The sequence below is a fragment of the Serinus canaria genome, chromosome 5 (genome assembly GCF_022539315.1).
Source record: "Serinus canaria isolate serCan28SL12 chromosome 5, serCan2020, whole genome shotgun sequence".
In the NCBI taxonomy this organism is placed as follows: Eukaryota; Metazoa; Chordata; class Aves; order Passeriformes; family Fringillidae; genus Serinus; species Serinus canaria.
This window is the reverse complement of record NC_066319.1, coordinates 7,812,242-7,827,808: the sequence shown is the minus strand read 5'-3', so window position 1 is coordinate 7,827,808 and position 15,567 is coordinate 7,812,242. Positions and strand designations below refer to the sequence as shown.

Here is a 15,567-nt window from a genome sequence, read left to right as displayed (position 1 = left end):
CAGCAGGTAAAATGATGAACTTGAAAAAAAATTAAAAAACAGTGGCTTTAACATTTATAATTAATATTCCATTTATCTAAATACTTTATATGCTAAGATGATTAGGGAGAAAGTTCCTGTTTCTCTGTGGCTTGGTGGCAACATCTGAGTGTGGAACTGCAGCTGGTTTGGGGTAGGAAAATACAAACCTAAACAGTCAAGTGTTTATTAGATAAATATCCTGGTTACCTAAACATATGTGAGTGTTTGGGCAGCCTGTTTGCCCAAGGCTCATCGTATTAGCAATGAATATTAATATTTCCACAGTCCAGGCTCACATTGCTCAAATGCTTGATAAATAAAACTGCAAGTGGAGTGTGCTGGAACCCAAAATATTCCTGTGCTAGGTGGAACATTTGTGTGAAGGGGTTAGAGGGACTCTGGGCTATAAAACTCTCCTGTTCCATAGCCTGCATGTCTGATTTTCCCTTTGTCATGTGTGATGTTTGAACTGACTGTTCATTTTAACAAGAAAAATGAAATTAATTAATTAATACAGAGAAATTAAGCTTTTTTTTTTTATATTTTGCCACTTTCCTCACTCAGTGATTTTTTTTGTTTCCTCTCTACCAGTGCAGATGTGAAAGAATAATAACATTTCTCTTAAAAAAGGCTAAAATACTTGTTTTTTTTTGTGAGTGTGTATAAATACATTCATACATGGGTATCAATATATCCATACATATGGTACATATATACCTAATATATACATTTGCTTAGAATTATGAACTTACCACTGACTTTTTTTATTGCCTTCATATCCTATCCTGAGATTCCTACATTAAATAGAATCAGACTTTTACTGGATGATTTCTTTCCAGAAAGGTGACTTCCTGTATTGCTGTCTCAATATTTTACTTTACTTATTGCAGTTTCAGCAACTTAAGGTGAAAGCAGGAAACAACCTACAAGTACCAATAACCAAATCAATTTATTTGAAAAGCATTACTTTAGATTGGCTACTCCCTTCTCCTGCACACCAAAAAACATGATAATATGTCTAATTAAAAGCTGAGTAAAGGAATGTGAACTGAGGGGGAGAGAGAGACAAAGTTTCTCCTTGGTTCTACATAAAGAAATTGTGTAACTACTGTGCACTTCTGTTGTGAAATTCAATATTTCTCTTTTAAACCTATATTTTTTTTGGTAAAGTTTTGTAGCATAAGTCCATTGAAATGTACACCACTGTTAGTCTCTTTAAGATAGGGTAGGTTGCTTCTTGAAATAATGGTTGATTTTTTTTTTTTTAATTTTTTTTTTTTTTTTGGGGCACCTCTACTGATCACAGGCTGGAAAAAGCAGCACCATCTTTCTGACTTCCTAATTCTTACTGAATCCTTTCCTAGCTGACATTAGTGTGGGTTTGGGGACTTAGTGAAGAACTGCTCTTTTTTTACCCACGGTATCAAGTATTCAAAATCCAATAAAGATGGCTTGATTCTTTGTTTAGAAGTGTAAATGAAACACCTCTTTTAGGTGGAAGATGTGCTGTGAGGTTTTACTGGAGCCTGTGAATCCCTCACTGTGCAGTACAGATCCAGAATTGGGGAATATGTCCATGTCTTTAAAACAACCACAGTTTGACATATTCCTCTTTTATCAGCAGATTTCAAAGCAAAATCTGCAGCCTTGCTGTTCTCATGATCAAAGAGCTCCACGAGATGTTTACTAACTCTGGAGAAACAGCACTGCTACAGGAGATTGGAAATACAAATATACTAATATGGGGAGGTTCCAAGAGTATTGCTGGAGTATCCTTTCTTATTTCCTGTTCCTTTATCTGGCTTGATCACAGCCAGCTGAGGAAGACTCAGCTATGCCAAGACACAGCTACACCAAGGAGAAATTAGACCATGTCCTTTCTGTTGCAATTTGAATTTGTTTGCCACAAATCATAAAGCCAGAGAGGAACACAGTGCAAGCAGGGGTAATGGTGATCTTGTCTGTCTTCTCTGGGTTTTTTTGTTTGAGTGCCAGCTGTGCCAGTCAGGCACTGACACACAACCAGTTGTCTGTTTGTCTGTGCCTGTGAAGATTATCCTTTTGGATTTCTTTGGGAGCACCTGTGAAGCTGAGATCCATTGGTAGTACTGAGCATTTGGGTCCATGCTGCACTTCCATATGCAGCCCTGATTTTCCAGTTTGTTTTTTTTAATGACTAGCAGAACAGCTTGGAGAATTTTAGTTCTAAGTGATTCTCTTCATCCCTTCTCTGTCATATATTAAGTATTATACCATGATCATACTCCTTGGACTTGTTTCTTCAGCTGGCTAGTAAGGAATTGATCAATTTAAAGATTACTGCTCTCCACTGTTTCTATTTTAATGCCAGGTTCTATCTGCCATGAGGAAAGTTCTGAGGCACTGACCAATCTATTTGGAAATATTTTCTTCCTCCCAAACACAGCTTGCTATGAACTTCCAGATAAACATGTGTTCTGAAGGAAAATCATTGGACTTGTCATATAAGACATTAGGATTGCTCAGCTGTACAGAGTGGGCCAATCCCCCAATTCAGGGATCCTAGGATGCTGTGAAGGGAGAGATCACTGTGAGTTTGACTGTTTAGCTGGCTGCATCCCACTGTTTCTGTTTGGGTTGCCAGTGGGTTTTTTAGGGACAGCCTGTGTATTTTCCTATCTGCTGTGCACAGAACCCACTCGATGCTGTAGCTGCTGCCCCTTGAGCAAGTGATTGCTACTCTGCCTGACACAGGAGAGCTGTGGGAGCTCTTCTGTGAGACCTAAAAGTGGATGATTGATGCCTGGGAAACTTGAGCAATCACAGAAAGAGTCTTCATTAATCTTGAAGGCCTTAATTAGTAGGATTAGCCAATTTTCCTGAAGCCATTAGAGTAGTTGACTATAAATTGTAAGGTTGACCCCTTCCAGCAGTAACAGGAAATATTTTCCCACTGAAAGTTTGCTATATCCTACAATAAGGTTTGCTGTAGACATAATTTCCATTTTATGTGGTATGAGGACAGGTTACTTCCCGAAAAAGGGGAAAGAATATTTTTGATGTGCCTTTAACAGGGATTGACTGTTGGATAATGCACAAAGGGCTCCTTCTGTTGAATGGATTTCCCAAATGCCCTTCTCTGGCTTGAGCATAAGAGCCATAAATTGGCCATCTTATCCTGAAAGGAATTAGTGTGACTGCTTCCAGACATTGCATATAAATTTATGGAATGATTTAGATATCATTTTATTGCACCTGGCAGAACACTTTATTCTTCTAGGATGTATCTAGTTGTGAACTCGGTAGATCTTTCAAAGAGATTGCAAATGCAAGAGTGCTGAGGAGAAGAAAAAGGGCTAATGAAGAGATTCAGATTTCCTTGGCCAACTGAAAGAAGTGAACCTGGAGAGAGCGAGGTCCACTTCTCACTCCAGGGGGTGGGCAAGTCCTTACTAAAGGGCTTGTGGACTGCTGGGCTACTGAAACTGAAAAGGTTGGGTTATGTTTCCACTGGATGAATGACTGCAGGGAATCAGGAAAATACTTCCTTTTTTCATTCATTTTTTCCTCTGCCTTAGAGGGAGACTGACAAGATACCAAAGAACCACTTTTGTTTCTTGATAATGGTGATAATTTTCAGTGGATTGTCCTCTTCTTGATGTTTTTCAGATTGAAATCAGCAATGAAACACTTGATACAAACTTGCCTAAACACATCCTGTAGTCCTGATAGTCTCCACCTCTGTAATTTTGTATTTTAGCTTGTGGAAAAAGTCATGCCTTAAGATAGGGTGTAGTTATCCCTGAAGAGAACAGGAAGCCAGGTTTTGTGGGCCTGCCTCCAGCAGGAATCTGCACACCAACCTTTATTTTCTTCATACAGGTCTTTATGAAAGACTTGACATTTCTCCTTCCTTCCTCAGATATTATCCTAATGGGCCGTTAGCAAAGCAGGAATTCCTGCTGTTTAGAAAAGCCCACACAAATGATGGTTGTTATGTGGAACAGTGCTGAGTTCAAAACTCACATTTCTGTCTGACCATGGGCAAACCCTTCTATTTCCATTTCTCCATTGGTCAGTCTGTAAAATTATGGAAATTGTAACACCTCTGCACAGTTCTTGAGCCTTAAGTTGTTAAGGAAACTACATGAGCTGATGAACAAGCATGTTTTCTAATATCTACTGCCTGAGTAAGGCAGAGATTTACACTGACTTATTTTGACCTGAAGTTTTATGATTGTGCTCCACACAGAAACGTCCTGCACTTGATAGGATGTCTTTTGCATTTAACTTTGCCTGCCATGAATCTTGGCCTTACATAGCCCAAAGTCAAAGCAGTGTTTGCCCTATTCAAATAATGAGCTATTGATTTTAGAATTACTCATTTTATTACCATCATATAGAAGTGGTCATATTCTGAGGACTCATCTCTGAAATGAAAGCTGTTGAATTTTGTTTGGGATGGGACAGAAATGGACTTCAGGGATTTTACCTATTGAAATTTGGCACATCACAGACAACAGGAACTGCCTGGCCTCACACAGAGCTGTACATTTTACTGAAAGAGCCTGGGAAGAAATTTCTCTTCTTGTTTGAGCTCAGGCCTCTGAGCAGCTCCTAATGCAATGCCATCTTCATTTGTCACTGGTTGCCATACCCTCTGTTCTGCTGCTAAGTATTTACAACACCTCCAGGATCAAAGAGACGCTGCCAAGAAGGCTCATGGGGAGAAATTTTGACCTAGTTTTACATTTGGCACCACTTTGCCTGCCAGGAGCAGGTGGACTGGGAACAGACCTTTGGTGGAGAGTCCCCCCTGGCTGTCAAAGAGAGACCTGGCATGGCAAAGCCAGCAAAAAGCAGCACTGCAAAGAGTCAGAGGTTAAACCCTGCCCCTCTTCTGCTTCCTTTTCTTGGGAATGCAAATTTTCTGGGAGAAAGGGTGTGCAGGTTGTAAATTCAGTTCATTTTTTTGTGTGCTTGTGTGTCTTCCCCCCTTTTCCTGCTGCTGGTTCTTTGCTCTGCAGCACTGAGGGGTGTGGAGAGAATCAATTTGCTTTCTGTGGTTGCTTAAATAAGTTTAAGCTACCCAAGCCATAGGATTTTTGCAAGTTCCCTACTTCTAGGGAGCATAAATGAGAAGAAATGCTACACATCTGATTTTTTCAAGCCTATCTTTTTACTTTCCTGGCTGTGATGCTGTTGTCTTTATGACTGCAACTATATTTTAGAATGTTGTATTTGTCAAATAATAGAGAGCAGTTTGTGTGTTTTCTCACCAAAAATTAGGTTGTGCTTCTCCCTCCCTTCCCTCTCACCTCCCCCTTGCACGTAATTTTATAAAATGTTGGCAATTTTGCATCCCCACTTTCAGTACATGAACTGAAGTATGAAACTGGGTACTTTATGGAATAGATGTGCTGTACGTGAGAAGAAAATCAGAGGTGGTTTTTATACCTTTAATCTGCCCATTAGGATGAAGTGAGCCTGACTTGACAATGCCCATCCATTTTATTAGCTGGCTCTGGAAGGACCCTAGATGCCTTTTTTTTGGATGTAGACCAGGAGAATTGATCCTGAGTTTGCTGAGCTGATAAATTTCTGAATTCTGTATGGAAATGAACTGACACAAGGGTGGGATTTAGGGAGGGGACACGAGGGGGTTCTTTGAACCAAACTCTTGCTATAATTAGGATCTCAGAAGTTGCCTTCTAAGCTCTATTAAGCTATTGATTGATTACAAGGAAACTTGAAGGGAATGGGTTTTATTAATTTGAGCAAGTACTAAAAAAGGAACACTGTTGACTCTTCAGTGGATAAGCACAGGGAGCCACCTTGAGAACGTGGCGGTGAAATGAGGGAAATAAGCCAATGCACTGGCAGGAGCAGTCAGTTTCTAGAACATCAGGATGTTGATGGAGAGCTTCAGTGGACTCTGAGAGCTGCATATTCCATCCCATCCTGATATCCCTGAGCAGTAGGGTGTTGGGCTTTCTCAAGAAGCAGAAATTTTTTAACTGTTAGAACAGGAAATGTCTGAAAGACACAGTAAATTACAATAAATTGAGAATACAAAAGCTGTGGGTGCTGATGGAGACCATCTCTTGCCCACAAAGTCACTGCTGTGGCAGTTTGAATTCATGTGTGGTGTTAAACACTCTGCAGTTTGGAAGACAACCTTACATCATTGCTTCAGCAGCCATGGAAGGTTCATCCTGCAGAGTTGGAAAGGCACCAAAAGGATGGTCTGTGATGCACGAAAAATCTGGAGTTTGGAGTCTGTCCATTGGTGTCCTGATATCATCATCTCTCTCTTTGTTCAGAGCTTTAAATAAAAAGGTCACAACAATTTCTCTTTATTTAGTTTCTTCCTCCCCCTGGGGATTATTAATGGCCCTGAGGCAGATCTAGTCTCTCCTTGAATTTACTGCTTTGGGGACTGGATTCTGTACCAGACCAGTGGGAACAGAAGTTGGCTAGTAAGAAATTAAGGAAAGCAAACTTGCTCATATGCCTTTCTATCTGAACTAGTTCTGTAGGTATTTTAAAGCAGCATAGTTTGCAGTGCTGGCAATTAATGAACTTAACCCCTGCAACTTGTGCTGTGCAATTCTTTGGTACCTAAAAGAGCATTCAAAATTTTTTTCTCTTTTTTTTTGCTTTGAGCTTATTTTTAGTAACTTCATGTTTAATGAAAGATATTGGACACCTTAAGGCTTTTACAGATCATTCTCTGTATCTGAAAGATCCCATTTTAATGTGCATTCTGTGCATTTTCTTCATCTACCTTCTACTTTTATCTTAGCCAATGACAATGAGATTCCTAAGGCTACTTTCTCTTTAAGGGAATACTGCTTACATAAATAGTCCTTTATACCATCTCCTTGTTTTATAATATTAATTGTTTATCAGGAGACAGGAAATATTCCTTAGAAAATGTGTTTTCCTGCTTGTGCATGCCTTGTTACTATTTCAATTATGCAGATTCTTGATGCTGTGGAAATTTGTGCTTGATGACGCCAAGGCAGCTGCACGTTGTTAGCATTGTAGGCTGTCAGATGATCATGTGGGATTCTTGCAGCATGCAACATTCAATAGGATTGAAAAAGGGCTTTTGATGCAAGGCATAGCTTTCAGAATATATTTGTGCCTTTTAGTTAGCTAATAGAAAATCATAATTTATTATCTTTAAATTTAAAATGCTGCCTCATTTTTCTTCTGGTTGGTTTCATTTTGGCTTCACTAGAAGATGCATCTGGTACATCCACGATTGAGGAGTTTATTAATGATACTGTCGTTCAGTTCACTTACTTTTTTTCCTTTTAGAGTCCTAGCTAGCCCACAGATTACACGATCACATGTTCATCCAGTCATTCATATAGAACACAAACCACCATGCATGATTTCTTCTTCTTTCTTTTTCCTCTCTGCCTTTTTTATTCATTTTAAGTTGCTTTGTCATGTTCTCTTTTACCATCCAGCTTAGTCTTTGTCTTCCCCTCGCTGCTATTTGTTCTATATTTTCCCATGCTTGGTTACTGCAATATTATTTGATTAACGGGCTGTGATGATGATGAACCTGCACACTGGAGGAGCAGCTACTACAGTGGTGATGAAGGGATGTAATAATGGTCGCTATCCTCGGAATTCTCTCTACAGTGACTGCATAATAGAAGAAAAGGCAGTGGTCCTGCAGAAAAAAGACAATGAAGGATTTGGATTTGTGCTCAGAGGGGCAAAAGGTATGTGCTTCTGTGTGTGTGTGTGTGTGTGTGTGTGTGTGTGTGTGTGTGAGTGTGAGTGTGTGATGTGCAGTGGCATGAAGAAATTTATACATCTCAGAATATAAGCAGGAATTATTCTTGGTGCACTTGGTTGCTAGACAACAGGATTCTCTGTATGCTATACTACTCCGATGGATTTCAGTGCCTTCTCTCTGTAGCAGTTTGCATTTTTACATAGGAGAAGCACTGCATAAACGTTTTGGGGGAGAAAGTTTTGCCTGTATTTTTCTCATGCCAGTGGATGTAGTATTTGCCATTAATCTGTTCTGTTGTGCAGTTTACCTAACTGTGGGAAACCTGCTTTCCTCATAAAAACTGCTGCTTTATTTCAAATGCCAGCCCGATTGAATAGGGCTGTGAATAGGAGTAGTCAAGACAGGGATGTTTTGTTTAAAATAGGTGGGGATCTTCTGCAAGGTGACATTGGTGCAGTTTTAGTATGAAAATATGATCTTTTTTTATATCTTGGGAAGCTGCACGTATGTTGCATGGCCTGTAGTGTGCTCATTTTTAAAGCTGTTCATATGTTAAGCTGCACGGCACTTCTCTGTAGGCTAAAATCCAACCCGGTGGCATTCCTGCCAGTTTAAAAAAGCATTCTATTTAATGCTTTGCTTTTTAACTTGCAGTGCAGTTTGCTCCCTTTGTATTTTAAAAAAGAATATATATATGTGATGGTATGTTCCATCTCTTGCTCCCCCTCATTTCACGTGGGTTCTCCCTTGCCTTGCTTGAGCATGAAAATTATTCCATGTCTTTATTCTTGGGACATGGCTTTTACCCTCCCTGTTCCCCACCCCTAAACCTAAACCGGTGCCACCGTGGATTTGCAGGGCTGGCAAAGCTTTGCCAGTTTTAGCCAAATGAAATGTTTGGAGTTGAAGCAGGGAGGCCCAAGGCACTGCCTTATCTTTTAGTGTTGGTGTGGGTTATCAGTGCTTTGAGCAGGGCTCACTCCCTCTGGCTGAGCCCAGTGGTTTCCCCCAGATTTTCTCTGTAGCAGCGGGGGCAGCTCAGGTGAAAGACCCAAGGACTTTCTGCCTGTGTGTGTACGTGACACAGAGGGGCAGACAGGGCTGTCACAGGGTCAGCTGTGCCTCCTGTCCTAAAAAGTGGTCTCTTCTTTGTTATGCGCATCTAAATTTAGGAGGGGGAAAAAAAAAATTCTGGTTGGTTGATTTTTTTCATCCTTTGCCACCCACCTCAGCCCCCTAGTTTGGCCAGATGCTCTCTCCTGGCTCCAGCACATAATTCATTCAGAACTACAGCATTTTGCCAGGCACACAAAAGGGTTACTTGAGCCAATACTGAATATCCTGGAATATCAGAACCCAGCTATTGCCTGGTGCAGCTTGATTTGGTTTGTGTCAGGAAAGGAGCAGGTATTTCCCCCTCTGGAAGGAAGACCTGTGGATTGCTATTGCAGGGGGGTTGCACTCTGTCCCCAGCATCCTGATCTCCCGTGAGGCACATCCCTCTCACTTCCAGCACTCACCATTTTTTAACCCTAAATTGGAATGGCCAATGATAGGCCTGTAGTCAAGTGGTATTTGCAAGCACTCCATAACTTTCTTTTTTTTGATGTGGTATTTATTTTTAAAGCTGACACACCAATTGAAGAATTCACCCCAACTCCAGCCTTTCCTGCTTTGCAGTACTTGGAATCTGTGGATGAAGGGGGAGTAGCATGGCAAGCTGGCCTGAGAACTGGAGACTTTTTGATCGAGGTAGGAGATCCTGAAATTTGATTCTCAGTGCTCTATTGGGGAAAGAGTGATGTTCCTGGTAGAGGATTGATTCTGGAAAAAGTGTGGGATGCCTCTGAGCAGCAAGTTCTGTGGGCTAACACCAGTGATGTGCTTCACTTGATCAATTTAAAACTTCATGCAGCATTCAGGAAAGCAGTGACAGAGGACAATGGTCAGGCTGACTGGGAATTTTCTGGTTGGTTTTTTTGTCCTTTGGGAATGCATTTTCAGAGATATCTGGGAGGTCATAGTCTTCTTTTAGTTATTGAAATTTAGATGAATTCCAATATTTACTGTGGGCTATCAGTTCTGGTTTCTTCTAAATATTTTTGGGGAGTAACCAAAATTAATGACTTTTTATGCAACTATTTCTGCACTCAGAAATATCGATGGTCCAGTGGCATTTAGTAACCATGGAGAATAAAGCAAATTACTTTGGCTTGAAATTGAATTTTTCCAACACTACGCTGAAATACAAAAAAAAAAAAAAAAAAAAAGGCAATGAATGTTACTGCAATATAAATTACTTTATAAAAAGGGGTATATTTAAATACTCTGTTCATTCATGTCAAAAATATCTTCATGTTTGATATTTTGGGAGATTATTTGTTGGCATTTTAGGTTTTGTTTAAAAAGTTGGTTCTCCTTTTGAGTGTTGCTAGGCAGTTTACAGCAAAATCATGATTTGGGATTTTCTTCCTCTTCCCCCCACAACCTCTTAATGACCAACAAAGGGATGCTGTGGTTCTGTGAAATTGGGTACTGAAAATAGGTCTTTTGGGATGGATTGGTCAAACCCTGTCTGTAAGATCTATTGATTTTACATTATTTGATGTCTTGTTCAGGCCCATCTATGGTTTGGTGAAATACTTCCGGTGTTACAATGTTTATTTCTGCAGAGGTGGCTTTTGCATGCGGGAGAGGGTACAACACACAGCTTTTTTTGGAGCGTGCTTTGAACTCCCATGGTGATTGAATTTAAATAGTTGCACCACTTCCTCACACTGTAGCCATGAAAGAACAGGCTTTGCAGGCTTCTAAAGTAAATAGATTGCATTTTTATCTCTGTCTTCAAGCACATTTCCCTTGCTGTTTGTTTACTTAAGGAGAAGCGTTTAGCGTTAGAGACCAGCTTACAAATGGAGCTGCTGTGATCCCCGGGCAGGGATCCTGCCAAAGCTCTCCCTACTCCTCTTAGGTGGGGTTTTGAAACAAGGCTGTATTTTTAGAGGTGGGTTTCTTGTTAGGCTTTTAATCCACGGCAAGTGTGAAGAGTCTGTACTGGCAGATTGCACAGATAGAATTGATGGTGAACAATGTGCAATTTAATTCATTATGGAATGACAAATAGGCCCATGGATTTTTTTAAGATCTCTGAAGGGGTGGAAGAAGGCTGGGTAGCTGACTCTGCACAAAGCTTTACTGTTTTTTTGGCAAATGAGAGAAGAATTGTAATTAATTGTCTAGACAATTTACTCCTAGCCTTAGCTTAGAAGAGCAGCTAAACATGCACATACTGTGCTGAATCAGGAGGACGTTAATCCATACTCCAGCATATTTGTAATTAATTCTGAAAGAAGCCATTATTACATGCAAATCAAATCCATTTCTTTGTAATTTATGTTCATTGGGGTTATTCCGTTCTGAATTTTGCAACTTAATTAAGAGGTTATGATAATCCTGAGAAATGGCAACTTGGCTGTTGCAGGAGAATTTTCTGTTGGAGAAAGGCAGGATTTTTTTCCTATTTTATGGACAACATGCAGTGCACAGCCCTGGCTGGATGGAGAAAGCCATCTTTAGAGATATTTACAGTGATGCAAAAGACTGTTGAAATAGAAGTCCACCTGCACTTCCAGGAATGCCAAGCTACTTTATCTTTTGTGTTGAACTAAAAGATTTGAATTTACACGCCAGCAAGTGGTTGTATGCCCTGGTGTAGTCAGCCTGCCTTGCTGCTAAATGATTTCTCCCATGACTCTGAAGTTTATGCTTCTGTGTGTAAGTGCCACCTCAACCATTTGTAAGTAATATCAGGCATTTATCATAAATGTCACATGAATAATAAAGGAGTTAATGGGCAACCAGGATCCTAATTAAGGCTATTTTTAACACTTGTGGCAGGCACTGGATGTTAGGGAGGGGAGAGCTCAGTTTGGCAGGGGGCAAGATGAGAGGCAGAGCAGATGCTTCATTCTTGCTTGAGGAGGTTTGGAGGCTTGGGGTCATGGAGATGAGGGGAACCTCACTATGGAAAGACAGGTTTGACAGGGAGATGGATCCTCTCTTTGCAGGGCAGGAGGGTAGGAGGACAGGGCATCCTTTCTTTGTGTACAGTTATGGTCTGGAATCTTCTGGAGGAGGGAAAACTTCAGTATCAGCTATGAGGCATTATAATAATTCATGTTTGGGGTTGATATATGTGGAGCAGAACAAAAAAAAGATCCATACAAAAAAGGAAGAAAAGGTTCTGTTTTGCTCCAGCAGATAAATGGCGTAGGGATTGCCTGGAACAGCTGGCATTGTATCATATCACTGAGTTTTTATCAAATGTGCAGTTCCTGGTTTGTCCAATCTGTACAACTAATTTTAACATGAGACTTCAGAGATGAACATTACACTTGCCCTTGGAAACAGATCTCACAGAGTCTCCATGGAAATTTCTGACAGTGTGTGGTTTGTGTCCTCCTTGCTTCAAACCCAGCCGTGGTTTTTTTGATAAAAATTGTAAAGTGTGTAGTGGCTTTCCTGGATAGAGCACAGGGCAAATGTACCAGAAAAGTGCAAGAGTAGTTTTAGAGCTGAAGGAGTGAGGTAGAGGCAGCTGTCAATAGATGTGGATTTTCATAAGCAATTTAAGAGATGCCAATTCAATGTGATTTTTTTTTCCTTAGCTTTGATGAACAGTCAGAAAACAAGGATGGTTATGATTTGGTTGTTATGGCTGACATTTTACAGCTTGCCCTATGTGCTATTTTTCACTATTTTAGTTGATGTTTTCTTGAATCTTGATATCAGCCTGATTAAAAAGATAGATAAAAGTAAAGCAACATATTAGGCCGAGTGCTAAATCCTGCAGTCACCATTAGAAAGGGGTTAAAAAATTCCAACCATCACTAATTCCTTGGTAGGTCATTAATAACTCATCAGTGACTGGATTTCTATACTGTAACTGTTTAAGTCTGGAAAAATTCAGAGAGTTCTGCCCTGAGACATGACTTCAAGAATTCTTGAAGGTGGGGCTGTGTGGGAGATTTGCTTTGATGACATAAGTCTAACCATTTTTGAGTAAAGAAATCCATTAAACTGGAAGGCCTGTTTTGACTCAGAATAGAGCTCGGTGGAGGGTTTTACTGTGGTAGGATATAGAGTGTCTTTTAAATTAACCCCCAGTGGATTACTAACTATTTGTTCTTGTTGTCCCCATGAGTGTGCAGCTGTTGTGCAGGTGTTGCCTGATGTGGCTCGTGGGGATTTTCTCTGTCACACAAACAATAATGTTACACTATCAATACTTAGAAAGCCAAGTTAATTCTGCAATATTTTACCAGAACAATGCATTTGTTCTCTAAATGAGGCATTGCAGTTTGCATTATTGTGCCATAAAATCTCTTATTTTTCTAGAGAAATTGAAATGTTATTGTCTTTGGAATAGCATAGCTGCTTATTTACATTCCAGTTAATATGTAAACTAGACAAATCTGGTGAATTATTCATTTAAAAAATAAAAACAAAAGGGCAAAATTCAAGGTGTTATTTGAGGATTAAAACCAGAGCTGGTAATAGAAGAAATGTCATCATTTTGCTGCAGAACTCTTCAGCTGGTACTTGTACTAAAACATGCAAAATATCTGTAGTATAACTGCCTGCATTTCTTCATCCTCAAAAGCTTATACAATTTACTAGTACAAACTTTTCTTTAACTTGTTTTGGGTAGAAAATAAACATTTTATTACAGCATTATTTTATCATTGTATTAATGATATCTCTCCTCTGACTGCATGTAAGAAGTTGCAATAGGCATTTAAAAAATCTGAAATATTAAAAAAAAAACCCACCTTCATTCACAAATGAAGCCTATTTAGGAACAGGTTACTGGGTTTATTCCCGTAAGCACTTTATACAAACTTGAAAACAGCTGTAGGAAGCAAACTTTGGACTTTATTGTTGTAGCTTAAACTCTAGCAATTATTAATATTTTTAGCAATGTTATCCCTTATATTGGTATTCAGTGATGGGGTGAATTAGTGCTTTTACAAAGCTGGCTATTACTGATTCCAATCCTTTTAGCAAGAGAGAAACCTTCCCATCCTTTGATAATCTTCATTAATTACCCCCTGGGTGTTCTTTCTCTTATTTCTAGCCTGAACTCTGCTCGCTTCTACCACCAGATAGGAATCTAAATTATTTATTATTTTTCTCATGGGCAGACTCATGAGAACCATGATACTTTTTTCTCTCTTGGAAATAAGTGGAGGCTTTGTTAATGGCTTTGTAAGAACCAGGATTCTCACGCTGCAGCTGAAAGTTTGCTCCTCTCCTCCTGGCAGAATGGAGACCGGCTCCATGAAGTGATTAGTAAGAGTGCTGTGTGGAGGAGGAAGAAAGAAAAGCTAATATGCCCAGTACATTTCTTGGGGCTGGATTTAGCTCTCACTCTTAGGCCTTTCTGGGGGACCAGCAGAGGCAGGTCCACATTAGTTCAGTGTCTTGCAGGAGGATTTTTTTGTTGCCAGCTTGGCTGCTGCTCCTGCCCAGCCAGGGAGCCTCCTGTTTGGCAGAAGAACAGCCAGGCTGCTCTGTTCCTAGACAGCACCTACTTTGGGTTGGGATCAACTCTACAAACATCTTTTTAATGACAAGGGGTTTGCCAAAGCTGCAACAGCACTGCAGTGTTTGAACTTCTGGAGAGGGAGTTCCTGGCCAGGGCAGGGGCTTGGAACTGAATGGGCTTTGGTTCCTTCCAACAAAAACCATTCTGGGATTCTTTATGTATGTACATAGCACCAGGCTGGGCAGCACTATTTTTAAATCTGTATATTTAAATGGCACACAGTTTGATTTAACCAAGCATTAGAGGAAAAGCTTATTTCTATTAACCAGTTACTCGTCATCCTCTTGGTGACATCTGTAAATTATGTCTATTAAGCACCAGCAAACCCCTGACACTGCTTCAAATGCAAGCTCTCAGAGTCCAAAGAAAACTTTCTTCCTGTTTTGCTTTTGGAATTCTCCTAGCTACAGATGTACTGGAGGGTTGGGACAATGGGCTCTTGGAAAAAGAGCAGCTGTGGTCCAAGTGTGGAACAGCCTGGTGTATCTGTGCAGCATCTGACCGAGGGAATTAATTTTTCACTTAACGGAGAAGTCTTTTATTTTCTCACTACTTAAACTCAGTAACTGAGGCTTTGGGTTTGTTTGGTTTTTTTCTTAATTTGTTTTTAGTGGATGGTGGCACCTTAATGGCATTATTGTGCCCTCATAGTGCTTTGGATGTGCACAAACGCACTGTACACAGCTGTTTCTGATTGTTCTTTCTGTCTGTTTTTCACATGTGTCCTCTAACCCATAGGAAATGATGGTGTTCCAAATGTGCCAGTGTGATCATTAAAAAAAAAAAAAAAACTTGGTTCATTTTTAAAATGCTTTATTAAGACTGTTTTCTTTTTGACATAGATGGAAATGGACAGAGAAAAAATAATTTGAATCTTAAAGGATCTCAGTTATTCACACACAAGCGAGTTGTATGCTTAAAAATAAGAACAAAGAGCAGACAAGAATGGAAACCCTTTGCTTTCCAGGCTGTGAGCAGAACTGGGAAGCATTTTCCTTTAGCCTTGACTCTGGGCTTCTGCTTCCCCAAAATTTAAAAAGTAGTTCTTTGAAACTCAGAGCTCATTTTTGTGCCTCTTTGAGAGGAGGATTTGCAAGGCATTGTGATGATAACGGCAGCAACGTGCAGAACTAACTCTGTGTTCATTCAGTTCTCCATTTTCAGTTTAAGGCATTTTGGCCTGGATGCTGCAGTGTTTTAG

The 15,567-nt window shown here is 40.0% G+C and overlaps 2 protein-coding genes across 3 annotated transcripts in view; one reads left to right on the top strand and one right to left on the bottom strand.

Annotated features, from left to right (window-relative positions):
• Positions 1 to 15,567, bottom strand: part of PPFIA1 (PTPRF interacting protein alpha 1) — a 503,873-nt gene that overhangs the window by 298,998 nt on the left and 189,308 nt on the right. The gene's annotated exons all lie outside the window — the stretch shown is intronic.
• SHANK2 (SH3 and multiple ankyrin repeat domains 2) overlaps positions 1 to 15,567 on the top strand; it is a 259,058-nt gene that overhangs the window by 137,751 nt on the left and 105,740 nt on the right. Inside the window, exons 15-16 of the mRNA XM_050975060.1 lie at positions 7,660 to 7,742; positions 9,387 to 9,511. Coding sequence (XP_050831017.1) covers positions 7,660 to 7,742; positions 9,387 to 9,511 — 208 coding nt within the window. The remainder of the gene's footprint in view (positions 1 to 7,659; positions 7,743 to 9,386; positions 9,512 to 15,567) is intronic.